Source organism: Ovis aries, chromosome 20 (assembly GCF_016772045.2).
Source record: "Ovis aries strain OAR_USU_Benz2616 breed Rambouillet chromosome 20, ARS-UI_Ramb_v3.0, whole genome shotgun sequence".
NCBI lineage: Eukaryota > Metazoa > Chordata > Mammalia > Artiodactyla > Bovidae > Ovis > Ovis aries.
In genome coordinates, this window is record NC_056073.1 from 25,306,381 (window position 1) to 25,326,061 (window position 19,681).

At 40.3% G+C, this 19,681-nt stretch overlaps 1 protein-coding gene across 1 annotated transcript; it reads right to left on the reverse strand.

Moving 5' to 3' along the window:
- Positions 1-9,348: 9,348 nt before the first annotated feature.
- Positions 9,349-13,413, reverse strand: LOC101108696 (SLA class II histocompatibility antigen, DQ haplotype D alpha chain-like). The gene is made up of 5 exons (XM_042237016.2): positions 13,277-13,413; positions 10,972-11,220; positions 10,236-10,517; positions 9,822-9,995; positions 9,349-9,658 (listed from the first exon to the last, which is right to left on the reverse strand). The coding sequence occupies exons 1-4, from the start codon at positions 13,356-13,358 to the stop codon at positions 9,841-9,843; spliced, it is 768 nt and encodes a 255-aa protein (XP_042092950.1). The 5' UTR covers positions 13,359-13,413; the 3' UTR covers positions 9,349-9,658; positions 9,822-9,840.
- Positions 13,414-19,681: the final 6,268 nt, after the last annotated feature.

The window sequence follows — 19,681 nt, forward strand, 5'->3', positions numbered from 1 at the left end:
AAGGAGGTCATATTCTGAATCTGCCCAGAGCAAGATGCTGAGTGGAGTCAGAGGTTTTGTGCTGACTTTGCATCTTCCTTAGGGTGGACGTTGACATTCATAATAGGAGTAAAGAGAGAGTGATATTATGGGGGAATTGGGAGGGCTTGTGTGGGGTGTCCAGGGAAACTTGGGCTCAGTATGTAGCTCTTAGATTTTGATCCTGCAAAAGCAAGAGGCAGGACTGGAGACTGAACCAGATTCACAGTTTAGGGAGACACTGAGATCTGACTTTTCTAGTTGAAACATAAGACCTATTACAGGAGTGAAAAGAGGAGTGTATTCTGTGACATTCTTACAGTTCAACTTTGTCACGCAGGCCCCATGCAGGAAGATTCCTTCTTAATGAGAGGTCAATATTTTCTTTAGTTCCTGCCTGTGACAGTTTCATAGAAATATATATATATATATATTTGCATCCAGATTTCATTAGGAAATGTAATCCTTTATTGATCATTTAATTTAAAATAACAAGTACGTTTCTGGGGAGGTGAAGTAGAAAAAATAGTTTTACTGCTTTGCCAGGCAAAGGGGCCACAGCAGGCTCCTGCCTTTGAAACAAGCATATCTTTCATAAACAAGTTTGCTGGCCAAAAAATCTCAAGTCTTAGTAAACATGTAGCTTGGAGAGAAGTGCATGTACTAGAGAACAACCTGTTTGTCATGAGCATTTGGCCTTATCATCAGTTACATCAGTCAGTATGTCTTTCAGGGACAGCGGTGTTCAACAATATTCCGTGAGCTTCTGTACATTTCCCAACCTCCTCTGCAGTTAGGTTGCAGTCATGTGACTGGCACCAGCCAATGAAACTTAAAAGTCAGTGTAAGTTCTGCATGCTCTCCCTGTTATTGCAAGCCTGGAAGCCATTGTTGAGGTGATGGTGTACAAGATGTTGGAAACCGTATAACGTGAATTCCTTGAATGACGGTGGAATGGAGTCCCTTTTAGTGAGCTAAGCCACTGAGATTAAATTTTTACTGCAGTTTAACATCTTACTGTAACATAACTTTGCTTGACTATAATGGAATGCTTACCTGAAGAATAAAGTTCTTAAGTTAGAAGATGAGCCAGTGGAGTTAATGGAAGTTAAGAGATAATGAATTTTTAAAAACATTTATTTGTTTGTTTGTTCTCTTCTACCTTACAGTATAAGTATTCCCAGTGACTAGAACAGTGCTTCTGCAGGGCATTCTGTTGAGAGGGTAACAGGTAGGAAAGCCAAGGGTCTCCAAATGGAGGAAATAGGCTGCAAGTGTCTCTTAAAATTCTGTGTTGCCATGAGGACACCTGGTTCCACCAGAACTTAACTTTTTTCAAACCTTGGGCTGATAATAGCTCAACAAACCAGTATTCATATCAATTGTTTTATGGCTGGGGGATGACACACCTCGTGCCATCTTATCTCAAAAATGCATATTGTGGGAGGGGGCCTGGTGAAACTCCATCATTCTTGAGGTGTCTCTCTTATCTGATTAATAGCTTTCTAAACATCTGGCACTAGTAAAGTAATGCTCAAAATTCTCCAAGCCAGGCTTCAGCAATACGTGAACTGTGAACTTCCTGATGTTCAAGCTGGTTTTAGAAAAGGCAGAGGAACCAGAGATCAAATTGCCAGCATCTGCTGGATCATCGAAAAGCAAGAGAATTCCAGAAAAACATCTATTTCTGCTTTATTGACTATGCCAAAGCCTTTGACTGTGTGGTTCACAATAAACTGTGGAAAATTCTGAAAGAGGTGGGAATACCAGACCACCTGACCTGCCTCTTGAGAAACCTATATGCAGGTCAGGAAGCAACAGTTAGAACCGGACATGGAACAACAGACTGGTTCCAAATAGGAAAAGGAGTACATCAAGGCTGTATATTGTCACCCTGTTTATTTAACATATATGCAGAGTACATAATGAGAAACACTGGGCTGGAAGAAGCACAAGCTGGAATCAAGATTGCTGGGAGAAATATCAAGAACCTCAGATATGCAGATAACATCACCCTTATGGGAGAAAGTGAAGAGGAGCTAAAAGCCTCTTGATGAAAGTGAAAGTGGAGAGTGAAAAAGTTGACTTAAAGCTCAACATTCAGAAAATGAAGATCATGGCATCTGGTCCTATCACTTCATGGCAAATAGATGGGGAAACAGTGGAAACGGTGGCAAACTTTATTTTTTTGGGCTCCAAAATCACTGCAGATGGTGATTGCAGCCATGAAATTAAAAGATGCTTACTCCTTGGAAGGAAAGTTATGACCAACCTAGATAGCATATTCAAAAGCAGAGACATTGTTTTGCCATCAAATGTCTATCTAGTCAAGGGTATGGTTTTTCCAGTAGTTGTGTATGGATGTGAGAGTTGGACTGTGAAGAAAGCTGAGCGCTGAAGAATTGATGCTTTTGAACTGTGGTGTTGGAGAAGACTCTTGAGAGTCCCTTGGACTGAAAGGAGATCCAACCAGTCCATTCTGAAGGAGATCAGCCCTGGGATTTCTTTTGGAAGGAATGATGCTAAAGCTGAAGCTCCAGTACTTTGGCCACCTCATGTGAAGAGTTGACTCATTGGAAAAGACTCTGATGCTGGGAGGGATTGGGGGCAGGAGGAGAAGGGATGACAGAGGATGAGATGGCTGGACAGCATCACTGACTCGATGGACGTGAGTTTGAGTGAACTCCGGGAGTTGGTGATGGACAGGGAGGCTTGGCGTGCTGAAATTCATGGGATCGCAAAGAGTCAGACACGACTGAGCGACTGAACTGAACTGAACTGAACTGAAACATCTGGCTAAAGACTAGTGGCTGGGGGCACTCTCTGTCCCCCTTCTGATGTCTATGTCAGAAACTTTGTCCCTTTTCATACTTTAATAAAACTCTGCTATACAAAAGCTCTTGAGTGATCAAGCCTGGCCCCTGGTCCTGAAGCTACATCTTCAGAGATCAAGAATCCGACACCGTTCACCGTAAGCTAGCACTGCTCTGAACCACCTAGTCTCCACCCTTTGGGAATGAAGGGTTTATTCCCTCAGTTGTTGGGAATGTTCCTGACTGATACTTCTCAGCTGTTTGTCCTCCTTTGGAATTTCTTTAGGTGAGGAGAGCTATCTATCCAGTTTTGTACCACTTCCCAAAGGAATTCACTTCCAATGGCAGCTCACTGCAGGGCTATAAAGGCCCTGAGTCTTGCCTTAACTTGGGTCAATTCTGAAGGACTCTTATAGCTTTGGAACTCCCTGGGGTTAAGCTGAGGACATTTTCTTGACTGCATAATGGCCTAGCTTCTAAAATCAAGAGTCATCTTATGTAATTCTTGTTTTAGTTTCTATTATAATTTTAATATATTTATTTTTGTGTCTTCTTCTCTTCAATATGACCAGTGTTTTTATCACTCTTCTTCGAAGATGAAGGTATTGGTATCACTATGCTTTCCTTCACCTCTTCTTTATGCTTCCACTTGCCAAATTGTGGTGTCAGGTCTTTTAAAAAATATATTGTCAATGCTGAAAATATTGGCATTGTTCTGTAATAGTAATTGTCTTTGGTCTTTGCTCATAGCTTAATTTTAAAAGTTGGGTGGGGGGAAGTTCTTTATCACTTTTAAAACAACTTTATGTAATCATCTTAGGCTTGTCTTGGAGCTTCAGTAGTATGATTTCTTTTCTTGTCCTGGGTTGAATCCACTGTTTCTTGGATTCCTTGCTTTCCTATTTTCTGAATAACAGCCTCACTTTTCCAAGTCATATTCTTAATAAACAAGTCATGATTTTAATCAACAATCAGTAAAACTGTGTGGTAGGCAAATTTATATCCTTTCATTTCTAACACTATTTTTATTCTTTCTTCATCCCTGATCATGATTTTGAAAAGGTACACATTTGTTAATAGAAAACTAGCAAGTTCGTTTAGAACTTCTAGACCTTTCTATTATGGTAGTATCTGGCAATCTGATTTTTGTCTGTTGTAAGTTTATTTTTTCCACCACCAGGATGCTTTATGGTCTTCTTTTAAGCCTTGGTGAAGGTGAAGGTGAAGTCGCTCAGTCGTGTCCGACTCTTTGCGACCCCGTGGACTGTAGCCTACCAGGCTCCTCCGTCCAGGGGATTCTCCAGGCAAGAATACTGGAGTGGGTTGCCATGAGGTCCTGAAAAACTTTAAATGATGTATTTAGGAATGTCTTTTCCCACTAATTTTGCTAAATATATGATAGTCCCCTTCCATGCAGAGAGTTAGGTTCTTCATATCTGGAAAATTTCCCATTGCTATTTGTTTTGGTAATGCTGCTGCTGCTGCTAAGTCGCTTCAGTCATATCTGATTCTGTGCAACCCTATAGGTGGCAGTCCAGCAGGCTCCCTCGTCCCTGGGATTCTCCAGGCAAGAGTACTGGAGTGGGGTGTCATTGCCTTCTCCATGTTTTGGTAATATTTTATCTTAATTTTTTGTTCCTCTCTCTAGCTCTGTTACTTGATGTAACAATAGACTTTCCTGAATGTATTCTCTATGTCTTATCTTTTCTTCTATATATTACTTTTCTTTGTTTTCTTCTTTTTTTAATTTCAGAGAGATTTTCTTGGTTAATTTTCCAAGCTTTATGTTAAATTCTTCATTTTTAGCCCCCATTATTAACTTTATATTGGTAAAGAACCCACCTGCCAGTGCAGGAGACATAAAAGACATGGGTTTCATCCCTGTGTCAGGAAGATCCCCTGAAGTAGGAAATGGCAACTCCAGTATTCTTGCCTGGAAAATTTCATCAACAGAGGAGCCTGGTGGACTACAGTAAAGGGGGTCGCAAACAGACATGACTGAGCACACACAAGCAAGCAAGCATTACTTTTATTAGATGCAGTATCTTTTTTCCTTCTGATAATTCTAATTAGAAAGGTTTTAAAGTTTGTTTAAACAATTTTGTTTGCTCTTTTTTTTCAGTTTATTTGTTCTTACATTGAACTTTCTTTGCTAAGTATGTGATGATTTTTATTCTCATCTTTTATTTCATGTTGTAAGATTTTCTCAAATATTTGCTCTGCCCTCCTTAACTTTGTTCTTTACCTACTATGCACCATCTTATTTCATCTCAAAATGCATTTCTTCAAGTCTCTTCTAAACTCTACCAAATTTTACGTGGTGTCTGTGCAATACTCTTTTGTGTTACGTTTTATTTTTCGTTAAATTTTTCAGAGCTTCTGATTATATCTTTGTGGAATTATTTCATGTGTGTATATTTCTTTGCCTGGAGTGTAAATTCTTTGAAGACAATGAACATATCTGTTTTCACATTATTTAATATACTGAGAACATAGAATTGTATGTGTGATAACATTGGTACTCAATAACCATTTTTGCATTACTAATTAAATTAATCATCAGGTTACCAGAGTTTGGGGATTAATTCAGCCAATAATAAAGGGAAAATTACTTTGCTTACCTTTACTATTATTCTTTGTTGCATATATATATCTTTAGGGTTACATTTCTGAGAGGTTCCTGTAGTCTGGATTAGCATTAGCCAAGTTTCCTAAGTATGATAAAACTGAAGAAAACTTTAAAAAATGACAAAAGTTTAAATAGAATGCCCCTCTGCCTACTTTTTTTGCTTTCACTAAATTTTTTTTTAAAAACTTTGTATTATGGAAAATTTCAACTATATACCATAGTAGGGAGCATAGTATCAGGTATCAGCAATCCAACTTTAACAATTATCAACTCATAGGGAATTTTGTAAACCCATCTACTTAATTTTACATGCAGACTTGGAAAATAATCTCAGAATATCATTTCATTCCTAAATATTTTACTACAAAAATATAAAATGTAATGAGTTTTTAGAAATAATAATGCCATGAGCATACCTAAAATTAGATACATAATTCCTTAGTGTTTTTAGTGTTCCAGTTTTTCTGATTGTCTCACAAGAATTTTTTAAGTTATTTTATTTGTATATGAATCCAAACAAAGCTTAGCATTTGGTCCATATATATTTTTTAATGTATAGTTTATCTGTTCTTTATTTTTCCTAGCAAATTATTTGCTGAAGAAATGGAATTATTTGTCCAGTAGAACTTCCCATGTGCTTAATCTTGGTTGCATCCTTCTGACATAATTTACCATGAGATTTATGGTTTGGGTTCCAGAAAATAACAATAACACAAATTGTTAACATCTGTTGACTGCTTAGTATGTGTCAACTATGTGTGAAGTGCCTGATTTGTATATTAAATCCTTCAAAATCCTTGTCTGTATGTGGTAAGTACAAACTTGATATATTTTTATGTGATTTTTAATTTATAAATTTAAAATAGCATATTGAATATTAAAGTCTTATTTTATGCATGTACTCTGAAATAATTCAAATAATTGTTCAATAATCATACAATTTGAAATCATGAGGACTGATTTCCATCTTTGTTCATAGTAATGTCATATAGTGGCTGATAGAAATAAATATTTGCTCTTATTTTTTGGAATTAATTTCATTTCTGTTTAACTTACACAAAGACTTAATGAATGAATCCCTTCAATAAAATGCAACTGCCATGAAATTTGTTTTCTTTAGTATCTCTTTGGGAAGGAGTAAAGCATATGTCCATTTCCAGGACACTGATAGTAATGCTATACAATATAACCCTATATTATGATAACACATATAATGTAAACACACACACTACCTCCAATATTCTGGGTTGTTAGCTGATGAATCATATATTTACATAACATTTACTTGAAATTCTATTGCCAAAAAATTCTCAGCCTATTTATGTATTTTTAGGTGACCTACATTTCTTTCCATATTAAAACTGTTATTTTATATATTTGAGATGATAATTACCAATCTAATTTTATTTAATCAATCATTTTAGAGTAGGTTTATTTTCATAGCAAAATTAAATGGAAGGCAAAGAGTTGGACACGACTGAGCAACTGAACTGAACTGAACTGAGCTGAAAGAGATTTCCGTATATCTCCTGCCCTTATTGTAACTTCCCTATTATAAACCTCTCCTAACAGTGGTACATTTCTTACAAATGATGAACCTACATTGACACATAATTAGCATGCAAAGTCAATAGTTTACATTAGGATTCACTCTTAATGTACATTCTATGGCTTTGTATGACATGTATGTACTATTGTAGCATCATACAGAGTAGTTTCATTGGCCTATCACCTATATTTTCATGACCAGCTCTGGTTCAGATTCCCTGCATTTACTAATTCCTTGTCTGGACTTTAAATTTTTCTCTTGCTTCTACCTCACAGGTAGCTTTTAATTCTACTTCCCACTTTTCCTCAAAATAAGCATGGATAAAGATCTGTTGCATATACCGTAGCTTGACTAAAAATTCATAGGCCATACGGAGGAGACATACCTTTTATTAAAGAGTAAAAACACAAAGTCAAATATTACAACTTGCCCTGAGTTCTCTTAGCACCCCCTTCATCAGTGATGTGTCACTAACCACTTTACCCTGTGTTCTCTAAGCCTAACCCAGTCCCACCTCTGCTCATTTTGGAGAGGAAAAAAAATTCTCCGATAACATATGAAAAGAAATTCATCTATAGCTCCAAGTTTGAATCTCCTAAATCATTAAAGGGCTCAGAAATACAATTTTTGTATAACATAATCCATTCTTTTAAATAAAATATGGATATAACTAACAATGTTTTCTTCTGTATTTCTATACTATGTATAAGGTACTTTTTATATAACAAGATTATTCAAATTCTGTCAGCAACTCTGCAAAGAAAGTATTACCACTCCTACTTTATGAATGGGAAAATAAGATTCAGAAATGCTAGATACTTTGCCTAATGTTATAATTTAAAATCCTAGCTGTAAAGTGCTGAGTCCTGTATTTGGATTTAGGTTGCTTTGCATTAAAATCTACTCTATCAGTTACTGTGTTCATAGTGTGTCTTTTTTTCGCAGACACATTTTTTAAATATTTTTTTGATTTAAATATATTAAAAAAATCTTTACAAGGTAAGTCAGAAAGAGAAAAACAAACAGTATATTAACACATACATATGGAATAAAGAAAAATGATATGATGAACCTATTTGCAGGGAAAGAATGAAGATACATTCTTTCAAGGAATGGATTTGTGTTCCAATCACATTTTAAGCTCAGTGATGCAGATGGCCTGGGCAAGGGCAGTTTCATACATTTCATAGTTGTTCCATAAAATAATCTGCAATGCAATGTATGGACTTAGTAATTGCAGAGTGGAAAGACTGAGGCAATGAACCTAAATAATTTTCAAGGGCAAAATGACTCCAAGTCAAGCCACATACATTCCCAAGAGTGAGGCCTTGGACACACTGAGTAGAGCCAGAGAATCTCATCTGTTGATCCATCCCCACTTCAGGGACTTCGAGACTGTGAGTCTAGAGGAGGATATGGCACCCAAAGCTGCTGCCACATTATCTCTTCCATGCTGTTCCTCCAGAGATTTCTCTCTTGTAAGCTTATGTTTCCCTTTGCCAGGAGGGGTGAGGGGCAGGAGCTGAGGATACTGGTGGATTGTCTCCAGGGCAAATAGGGATGCACCGAGATTCAGTGAGCCTGACTTAGGCTTATCTGCCTAGGAGCATCCTGGAGCCATATTCACTTTATTGTTCCACACATGCCATGTCAGGAAAAGTCTACATGGTTTTCTAGCAGGGATTCGCATAAGACATGAAGCAAACTATGGCTGTGCTCTTAAATATGTCTGTGGTTTCCACATCCATCCATTTTCCCATTGCTTCTAACCTTAAATAAGGACAAAGTATTTGGTCCTTCTCAGATACCTGCCTTATTGTCTTATTCTAATATTTTCCTAACAAACATATTTCTTTTCCTACCTAGATAATTCTTATCTCTTCAAGTGTGAGAGGGAGAGAAGAAAGTTTTTCTTATCACCACTAATTCTTTGAGAATTAAAAGTTCTGAAAACTAATTTTGACTCTTGGTACTTATAGAGATTTAAAATTCCTTTTTCCCAACTTATTTCTCTGTCAAAAATTTTAAAGTGATATTAAAATAAGTATCACTTTACTTCTTGGTTTTTGTATTTTTGTTTTAACAAATCTGCACCAAAGGCAGAGAGTATATATTACCTTCACTGACGTCTGAATTTGGGGTGTGTGGCAGTGGTTAAGGATGGAAAAAAAGGGAGACAGAAATATTAACTCCAGCTAAGATACCAAAATATTATCAGTCTCTACAAGCTGCTCTTGTGTTACTAGGCATGAAACATAATCTGGGAAATGAGGTTAAATGGGCCTGAAGCAGAAGAGGCCATTGTTCTAATCAGCCCTGAAATGAAAGATGGGAAAAAGTAAAGACCTCATAAAGGCATTTATTTCTTCCATGGATATATTAGTTTAAGGTCATTGGTGGATTAGGTAGCTGGGTGGGATATCTCAGGGATCCCATAATAGGTAACAATTGAGAAAAGAAAAAATTAGAAGGTTGGGGGAGAATCCCAAATGTATGTGAGCTCCGAGATGATACAGCACCTTAAGTCCCAGAGAAGAAGTATGAGGAGGAGGGCAGGAGGAGAGAAGGTACATGATGGACTTGGCCAGAAAATAGCTCTAGGTCATCTAGCAAGTCCGTTTTTTCTGTTCTCGAAGATGGACAGTGCACCTGCAACAGGAAAGACATGAGATGAGCGGGCTCAGGGGCCTCCTGTGCCACTGCCATGCTGTTTCCCACTCCAGCAACTTTCAGCCACATTTGTGTCCACAGCCTCCTCCCACTTTCCCTCGTCTGTACTATGTCCCCAGATCTAACAGATCTGAATTCTTACCTTCCTTCTGGAGTGTGACTCACAATGGCCCCTGGTGTCTGGAGGGGCCACCTGAGCGCAGACCTCGGATGATGAAGATGGTGCCCACCACGATGCCCACGAGGCCCACGGTCAACCCCAGGGCACAGACCACAGTCTCTGTCAGCTCTGACATAGGGGCTGGAATCTCAGGCTCTGTGAAAGTGAGGTTGTGGAACTCAGAATAAAGAACGTTTCTGTGTATGTGTATGGGATGGGGCGAGGAAGGGTTGGCTCTGCAGACTTGGGGTATGGGGCTTAGGGAGGAGAGTGAGGTCTGTCATTAGAAACCCTTGGAATGTGAAGTCGAGGGCCATGAGGTTTAGCAGATAACAGGCAGGGTGTTCTGGACTTGACAGAGAAAAGAATGTCCCAAAGGGTGGAGCTCGTACATACCCCAGTGTTTGAGCAGTGGCTCCTCCAGGCCCCAGTGCTCCACTTTGCAGTCATAAACGTCATCATCAGAAGGGAGGAAGGTGAGGTAACTGATCTTGGAGAAGGAATGATCATCCTTGGAGAGGAAGCTGGTCTCAGAAGTACCCTCTATGACCGAGTGCCCATTCCTCAGCCATGTAATGTTGATCACAGGAGGAAAGATGTTGTCCACGTGACAGATGAGGGTGTTGGGCTGACCCAGCATCACAGGAGACTTGGAAAACACAGTCACCTCAGGAACCTCTGTGGTGAGGAAACAGCACAGATGTGAAACGGGAGTAGCTCTGCCCTGATTCTGCACTGCCTCCTGGGGGAGCCAGCCCACCAACAGTTACCAGTCTGACAGAGGAGGAGCTCCTGTTTCCCTTCTGTTTGGGAGGCACATGTTGCTTCTGCTTTATCCCCGTCCCCCTATTTTTGACGACCTGCCTGTCAAGTGGGATGTCTGTGGGACTTCTCCATGAAATATTCAAAGATTGCAATATGGGAGTAGGGATCTTTCTATCATATGGAAATACGTGAGTTGAAAGAAGGCAGAGGATGAGGATTCAGCTATTACCATGAGAAAATATGGTGACTCCTTGGAAAGGAGAAAGTTTTATAAAGTGGTGAAGGGTATCTATCCCTAGGGAAAAAGGGAGTGAAGCTGGCATGAAGGGGAAGATTAATAAAGAGAGGCAGAATGGTGAACACTTACTGTTGGTAGCAGCAGTAGAGTTGGACCTTTGAATCATGATCTCCAAAGTCTGTTTCCCCGACGCCATGTTTCTCAGTGCACCCTGAGGGTCAAAACTTGTAAATTTACTAAACTCAGGCAGACGCCAGACAGTCTCCTTCTTTTCCAGGTCGACGTAGAACTGTTCATCTCCATCAAATTCATGGGTATAGTAGCCAGAGGGACCATATGAGTGGTAGACGTTTATGCCATAGGCGGCAATGTGGTCAGCTGAGTCGGAGTGAGGAGCAAGAAAGGGAAAAATAGAGAAAAGATCCTCATTAAGCAAGTGAAAGAAGAAATTGACTATCAAACATTGTGGGCTTCATTTGTGGCCCAGTTTCTAGACAAAATTCTCAGTACCTGCTCCTTCTTCGCTCTGTGTTGGTAATTGTCCAGTTAGTTAAAAAGCCTTGCAACAAAGCCTCCTTATCTTTGCAATGCATCTCGACTCCTTTTCCAGACAGGAATATACGTAATATCCTTTTCATCTGGTACTTGTCCTGGGCTACCAACTGATGCTGAAGAGTATCACTCTACTGTGTCAATTAGAACTAATTCACTTTTACAGTTTTAGCCTCAGCTGGATCCACGGTTCTGCTCAGCAGTGGTCCTTCTGCTTTCCTGCATCATTTCTTTTCATTGCTAATCTGTATACCCTCTAGAGGACAGAAATCACGTCTTTTCATCTTTGAATCCCCCAAATTTAGCTTGCTGTGTTCTCAAAAATGTGTACTAAACATCAATTGTTATTCTTGAGAATTACAGAGATTTGGGGGAAGACTGACAGATGTAGGGAGCCAAACCATAGGGAAGTCAGAATCAGCAGTGACTGGAGCTGCATTATGACTTGTGAGCCTTTAGCATTGTTGCTCTTGTGAGTGCCTCCTTTTATAAAAATATTAAAAATGTATTTTATAGACATATGATACAAAGATAAACATAATTCAGCTTGGATTAAAATTTAAAGCATTTCCCCCTACTCTAAAAGTTTGTTTTTCTTCTAATTTTTTTAAAAAACAATTTTTATGAGCCCTACAAGCAATGCAGGCCCTTGGCACTGTGCCCACTGTGCCTAATGTGTAAATCAAGCCTGACAAGGATGCTCTGGTGCAATGAGGAAGAGAGGAAAATTGGAAGTTCTCTGGAGAAGCAGGTGAAACTTGCACTACCATACAAAATTAGACTGGTGGCTGCCGTGGTTAATAAAGTTGCTAAAGGTTAGAGTAACCTTTCTTTCACCTCCCCTTTAAACGATTTGGCTTTTCTACTTTGGTTTTTAGAAACCCACTTTTCCTGTCTATGAAACAACAGACATATGAGCCAGGGATGGCTCCTGGAAGGAAAGGAAGATGAAGAAATGTATGAAGAGAGGGTGGAAAGAGGGGGACAGCAAGGCAGAGGGGCCTAAGGGACCATGTAATTAACTTGTGCTTGCCCAGTTTCCCTATACAGGTCTTCATTACATGAAATGAAAATAGGCAATTTGGGCTGACAAATTGAGAATAATATAATTTAAATCTCCAAATTTTTCTTCATAAAGTTCTTAATTTTAAAATAAAGGTAAATATATTCTCTACTTTGTTTTAGAAAAATATGAAGTTGTATTTGTGATAGTAATAATTTAAAAATAAGAATAATCATTGATATTTATGTGTCTTCATTACTTGGAAAGCATTTCTACATGCGTTTTTATTTGATTATTTGTGAGGTGACACAAATAAAGTAACTTAGATTAAGTGAGAACCATGTAATAAAATGCTTTGTCTAAAGACATTCAGCTGGGCTTGCACACCTAGTTGTGCCAGAATGCCAGCACAGAAATGTATGTAGATCTGAAACCAAGTAAAGGTTACCTTTCTTCATATCCACACAGTATTCGTAATTCATGAAACTATATACCCCAATATAAACTTTAGGAGAAATACATAAAAAGCTTCAAAAGTTATTCAGAAAATTTGGGAGCAATAGCTCATGAAACTTTTTGTAACAAAACATCTACTTGTGAAAACATCACTAATCTTTGAGACAATTGTGAGTGAATGCCCTGGAGCCCTCCAGAACATATTCACTGGATCCAATATCAGAAACAGAGTATGCAACAGCACAGGTAACAGAGAGAGTGGGTCTGGACTCTGATTTCCTGAAGGTGCAATGACGGTAACTTTTAGATTTGCTTAATATTGAGAATGCTTCCAGGAGTCTCTATTTCTAGGCCAATTCCCTCCCACCCCTCCAGTTCCCTGCTCCCTAACTTCAGTCTCCTATCCTTCCACCGTGCACTCACCCACAATGTCTTCACTCCCAGAGGGACTCATCATGGTGGTCAGGGCGAGGGCCCCCAGAATCAGGGCTCTGTTCAGGATCATCCTGTTCTCAAAGTGGTCTCAGAAGTTGCTGTTCTGAGTTGCAGAGCAATGATGTGGGCTGAGTTGAGAGGGAATTCTAAAGATAGCCAAGCCACACTCTGTCAGGTCAGCTTTTAGCCAATCAGAAATATCCTCTGTGATGACACCTCAGTTGCCAGATGAAGACTTTGTACTAAGAGGCCTGGAAGGGACAGGGAAATCCCCAAGTTCTGGTGCAGGCTCCACCCAGAGTGGACTTGAAAGATTTTTCTATGAAAGGAGTTCAGTTCAGTTCGGTCGCTCAGTCGTGTCCGACTTTTTGAGACCCCATGAATTGCAGCGCGCCAGGCCTCCCTGTCCATCACCAACTCCTGGAGTTCACTCAGACTCACATCCATCGAGTCAGTGATGCCATCCAGCCATCTCATCCTCTGTCATCCCCTTCTCCTCCTGCCGCCAATCCCTCCAAGCATCAGAGTCTTTTCCAATGAGTCACTTCCCATGAGGTGGTCAAGGTACTGGAATTTCAGCTTCAGCATCATTCCCTCCAAAGAAATTCCAGGGTTGATCTCCTTCAGAATGGACTAGTTGGATCTCCTTGCAGTCCAAGGGACTCTCAAGAGTCTTCTCCAACACCACAGTTCGAAAACATCAATTCTTTGGTGCTCAGCTTTCTTCACAGTCCAACTCTCACAACCATACATGACCACTGGAAAAACCATAGCCTTGACTAGATGGACCTTAGTTGCCAAAGTAATGTCTCTGCTTTTCAACATGCTATCTAGGTTGGTCATAACTTTTCTTCCAGGGAGTATGCGTCTTTTAATTTCATGGCTGAAGTCACCATCTGCAGTGATTTTGGAGCCCCCCAAAATGAAGTCTGACACTGATTCTACTGTTTTCCCATCTATTTCCCATGAAGTGATGGGACCAGATGCCATGATCTTCGTTTTCTGAATGTTGAGCTTTAAGCCAGCTTCTTCACTCTCCACTTTCACTTTCATCAAGAGGCTTTTTAGTTCCTCTTCACTTTCTCCCATAAGGGTGGTGTCATCTGCACTTCTGAGGTTCTTGATATTTCTCCCAGCAATCTTGATTCCACCTTGTGTTTCTTCCAGTCCAGCGTTTCTCATGATGTACTCTGCATAGAAGTTAAATAAGCAGGGTGACAATATACAGCCTTGACGTACTCCTTTTCCTATTTGGAACCAGTCTGTTGTTCCATGTCCAGTTCTAACTGTGGCTTCCTGACCTGCATACAGATTTCTGAAGAGGCAGGTCATGTGGCCTGGTATACCCATCTCTTTCAGAATTTCCCACAGTTTATTGTGATCCACACAGTCAAAGGCTTTGGCATAGGTCTTGTAGGTCTTCATAGAACCGTTCAACTTCAGCTTCTTCAGTGTTACTGGTTGAGGCATACTGGTTGAGGATTACTGTGATATTGAATGGTTTGCCTTGGAAACGAACAGAGATCATTCTGTCATTTTTGAGATTGCATCCAAGTACTGCATTTCAGACTCTTGTTGACCATGATGGCTACTCCATTTCTTCTAAGGGATTCCTTCCTCAGTAGTAGATATAATGGTCATCTGAGTTAAATTCATCCATTCCAGTCCATTTTAGTTCACTGATTCCTAGAATGTTGATGTTTACTCTTGCCATCTCTTGTTTGACCACTTTCAATGTGCCTTGATTCATGGACCTAACATTCCAGGTTTCTATGCAATATTGCTCTTTACAGCATTGGACCTTGCTTCTATCACCAGTCACATCCACAGCTGGGTATTGCTTTTGCTTTGGCTCCATCCCTTCATTCTTTCTGGAGTTATTTCTCCACTGATCTCCAATAGCATATTGGGCACCTACTGACCTGGGGAGTTCCTCTTTCAGTATCCTATCATTTTGCCTTTTCATACTGTTCATGGGGTTTTCAAGGCAAGAATACTGAAGTGGTTTGCCACTCCCTTCTCCAGTGGACCACATTCTGTCAACTTCTCTATCATGACCTGCCCATCTTGGGTTGCCCCACGAGTGTGGCTTGGTTTCATTGAGTTAGACAAGGCTGTGGTCCTAGTGCGATTAAATTGACTCGTTTTCTGTGCGTATGATTTCAGTGTGTGTGCCCTCGGATGCCCTCTTGCAACACCTACCATCTTACTTGGGTTTCTCTTACCTTGGGCGTCGGGTATCTGTTCACAGCTGCTCCAGCAAAGCAGCCGCTGCTCCTTACCTTGGACGAGGGGTAGAGTCTTCTCATATATGTGTGTATGCCTGTTGGTGATAAGGGGTGGGGATTTCTGAGCAGCCTCATGGATAGATGAAGATACAGCTAATTTGATGTCCAACAGGATATTCTGGGCTATAGCTTCCAAAAAATCTTCCCTGAGTTGGTTCCCCTCCCTGGCACATTCCATTCCCTCCCCTTCCATTGACTCTGTATGTAGGTTAACTGTCTTTCTCTTTGTTTCCATAGTGCATGTGGAATTCTCTAAATACTGAGTTGATCCAAGTGATTTCTGCCAAGTGGTAGCCAAGGAATACCTTTGCCTTTTCTACCTGTAGAAATCCTGTTGAGTAAATTATTCTTCTCATGTTCTCAAAAGCTCCAGTATTTGCACTCAGGGGAATAAAAAGACTTATAAGGTCATATTGCGCTGCCTAAAGTAACTGCATGATCTTTCATTTGAATTTTTCCCCTGCCTTAAGTATTCTTTATGTTCTATGTTCTGGTGAACCTACCTACATTTAAAGGAATTTGGGGATCATTGCAAGGAGAGTCCATTCTAAAGGAGATCAGTCCTGGGTGTTCTTTGGAAGGACTAATGCTAAAGCTGAAACTCCAGTACTTTGGCCACCTCATGTGAAGAGTTGACTCATTGGAAAAGACTCTGTTGCTGAGAGGGATTGGGGGCAGGAGGAGAAGGGGACGATAGAGGATGAGATGGCTGGATGGCATACCCACTTGATGGATATGAGTTTGGGTGAATTCCAGGAGTTGGTGACGGACAGGGAGGCCTGCTGCTATGGGTGTGCTGCAATTCATGGGGTTGCAAAGAGTTGGACATGACTGAGTGACTGAACTGAACTGAACTGATTACATTAAAGGACATTCTGGTTGACTTACTGTATAATTAAGTATGTCAACTCAAACATTGAGAGTAGAATTCAGGGAATTGTCCTGACTCAGAAAATTAGTTTTCTTCCTTTACTCTATATTTTAGTATTATTTATCCTACCACATTAATACGCCAGATATTTGTGAGGGATGAATGACCGAGCTAAAGTCAAAGGCAATTTTTAGAGGGAGAACTTATTTTTTGAAAATAATTTATGTTTCTGTGTATGCTATGAAAGCCACAGGTTAATGGGGGTTCCATTTGGAATCAATCACCCTGTCGCTGTTAGATGTACCTCAGTTTCTCAGCACTGTCTTATTTCACAGTGACAAAGACTATAAAGAAGAGTGAGACTGAAAAAGCCCTGGTGTCTAGAGCTGCTTGTAATTAGGCCTTGTTGTTGCCAGGGGCTGGCCTGCTGCTCACAGCTAGGTTTTGGTGTTTTCTTGTTGAACATAAGCAGTGTTGTACAACAGCATCAGACAGCCATTCTGTGACCAGGATGGATCAAAACAGAAAACAAGGACCCTCAGAAATCATGACACAGACAAAACATGAACATGAACAGTGCCCAAATCATGAAAATGACCAAGCATACTTCTGTCCTAGATAATATGAATGACCTCTGCTTCTTTACTAATTATAGCTTTAGCCTCAGTGCCTTCTACGTAAGAGTTACTTAGATGGCTGATTATAGAATTACCCCCCTCCACCACCTATTATAATTCCTGACAGAATCTAGTTGAGAACAAAGTCACTGTTTCTTAAATCATCCTCGAAATCGCCAACACAAGCCTAAATCCTACAGTAGTTTAAAGGTCAGTTTCATGTGTTGCCAAGGCTATGGTCCTCAGTTATTTACTCAAATACTTATCTAGGTGTTGTTCTGAAGGTATCCTGTACATGTGATTAAAGTCCATAATAAGTTGACATTAGGTAGGAGAGGTTATTCTAGATAACCTGGGTGAGCCTGGACCAATAAGTTGAAAAGTCTCAAAAACAGAGCTAGATTTCCCTGAGGGAAAAGAGATTCCACTGTGGGCTACAGCATCAGCCTGTGCTGAAAGTTCCAGCCTTTGCTGAGAATTCCAGCCTGCCTTTCCTGACAATAGCCCACCTTATGGTCTTGCACTTCTCTAGTTCACCCTCAGTTCAGTTCAGTTGCTCAGTCATGTCCAACTCTTTGCAGCCTCATGGACTGCAGCTTGCCAGGCTTCCCTGTCTATCACTACCTCCAGAAGCTTGCTCAAACTCATGTCCATCAGGTCAGGATGCCATCCAAACATATCATCCTCTGTGGTCCCCTTCTCCTCCTGCCTTCAGTCTTTCCCAGAATCAGGGTCTTTTCCAATGAGTTGGTTCTTTGCATGAGTCACTCTCACACTGTGTAAACTAATTCCATGCAATAATTCTCTTAATAGATCTCTCCAACAAATTCTGCTTCTTTGGTTCCAACATTATCACACAAAGATACCCCATGATTCTCCATGGTAAGTTTATGAGCAATAAAACCAACTTGTTCATCCATGGATATATTTCTGATGGACTTTGACTGAAGACATTAACAGCACTTCATTATATTGTTGTGAGGAACATACATATATTGCACGTGGAATGAAAAATTCCCAGGACTTTTACTATACTTGTAATCAGTTCGGTTCAGTTCAGCTGCTCAGTCATGTCTGACTCTTTGTGACCCCATGAATCGCAGCATCCCAGGTCTCCCTGTCCATGACCAACTCCTGGAGTTTACTCAGACTAACATCCATTGAGTCGGTGATGCCATCCAGCCATCTCATCCTCTGTCATCTCCTTCATTCTCCTTTTTCATTCTCCTCTTTCACTTTCATCAAGAGGTTCGTTAGTTCCTCTTCACTTTCTGTCATAGTTCAGTTCAGTCGCTCAGTCATGTCTGAGTCCTTGCCACCCCATGAATCGCAGCACGCCAGGCCTCCCTGTCCATCACCATCTCCTGGAGTTCACTCAGATTCATGTCCATTGACTCAGTGATGCCATCCACCCATCTCATCCTCTGCTGTCCCCTTCTCCTCCTGCCCCCAATCCCTCCCAGCATCAGAGTCTTTTCCAATGAGTCAACTCTTCGCATGAGGTGGCCAAAGAATTGGAGTTTCAGCTTTAGCATCATTCCTTCCAAAGAAATCCCAGGGCTGATCTTTAGAATGGACTGTTTGGATCTCCTTGCAGTCCAAGGGACTCTCAAGAGTCTTCTCCAACACCACAGTTCAAAAGCATCAATTCTTCGGTGCTCAGCCTTCTTCACAGTCCAACTCTCACATCCATACATGACCACTGGAAAAACCATAGCCTTGACTAGATGGACCTTAGTCGGCAAAGTAATGTCTCTACTTTTGAATATGCTATCTAGGTTGGTCATAACTTTTCTTCCAAGGAGTATGTGTCTTTTAATTTCATTGCTGAAGTTACCATCTGCATTGATTTTGGAGCCCTCCCCCAAAAAAGTCTGACACTGTTTCCACTGTTTCCCTATTTCCCATGAAGTGATGGGACCAGATGCCATGATCTTCGTTTTCTGAATGTTGAGCTTTAAGCCAACTTTTTCACTCTCCTCTTTCACTTTCATCAAGAGGCTTTTGAGTTCCTCTTCATTTTCTGCCATAAGGGTGGTGTCATCTGCATATCTGAGGTTCTTGATATTTCTCCCAGCAATCTTGATTCCAGCTTGTGTTTCTTCCGTTCCAGGTTTCTCATGATGTACTCTGCATAGAAGTTAAATAAGCAGGGTGACAATATACAGCCTTGATGCACTACTTTTCCTATTTGGAACCAGTCTGTTGTTCCATGTCCAGTTCTAACTGTTGCTTCCTGACCTGGATATAGGTTTCTCAAGAGGCCAGTCAGGTGGTCTGGTATTTCCATCTCTTTCAGAATTTTCCACACGCTAGTAAAGTAATGCTCAAAATTCTCCAAGCCAGGCTTCAGCAATATGTGAACCGTGAGCTTCCAGATGTTCAAGCTGGTTTTACAAAAGGCAAAGGAACAAGAGATCAAATTGCCAACATCCGCTGGATCATCAAAAAAGCAAGAGAGTTCCAGAAAACATCTATTTCTGCTTTATTGACTATGCCAAAGCCTTTGACTTTGTGGATCACAGTAAACTGTGGAAAATACTTATAATACATTAATATTAATATCATCTCCATTTGACAAGGAGGACACTGCATTTCAGAAAAGTGAAAGTATTTG

What these genes read in the sequence shown, in the direction of transcription:
- LOC101108696 (XM_042237016.2), bottom strand. Translation starts at nt 13,358, where the DNA reads ATGATCCTGAACAGAGCCCTGATTCTGGGGGCCCTCGCCCTGACCACC. An exon ending in TGGGAGTGAAGACATTGTGG is followed by an intron (nt 11,221 to 13,276) that starts GTGAGTGCACGG and finishes ACTCCGACTCAG; the next exon opens with CTGACCACATTGCCGCCTAT. An exon ending in GCCACTGCTCAAACACTGGG is followed by an intron (nt 9,996 to 10,235) that starts GTATGTACGAGC and finishes TCACTTTCACAG; the next exon opens with AGCCTGAGATTCCAGCCCCT.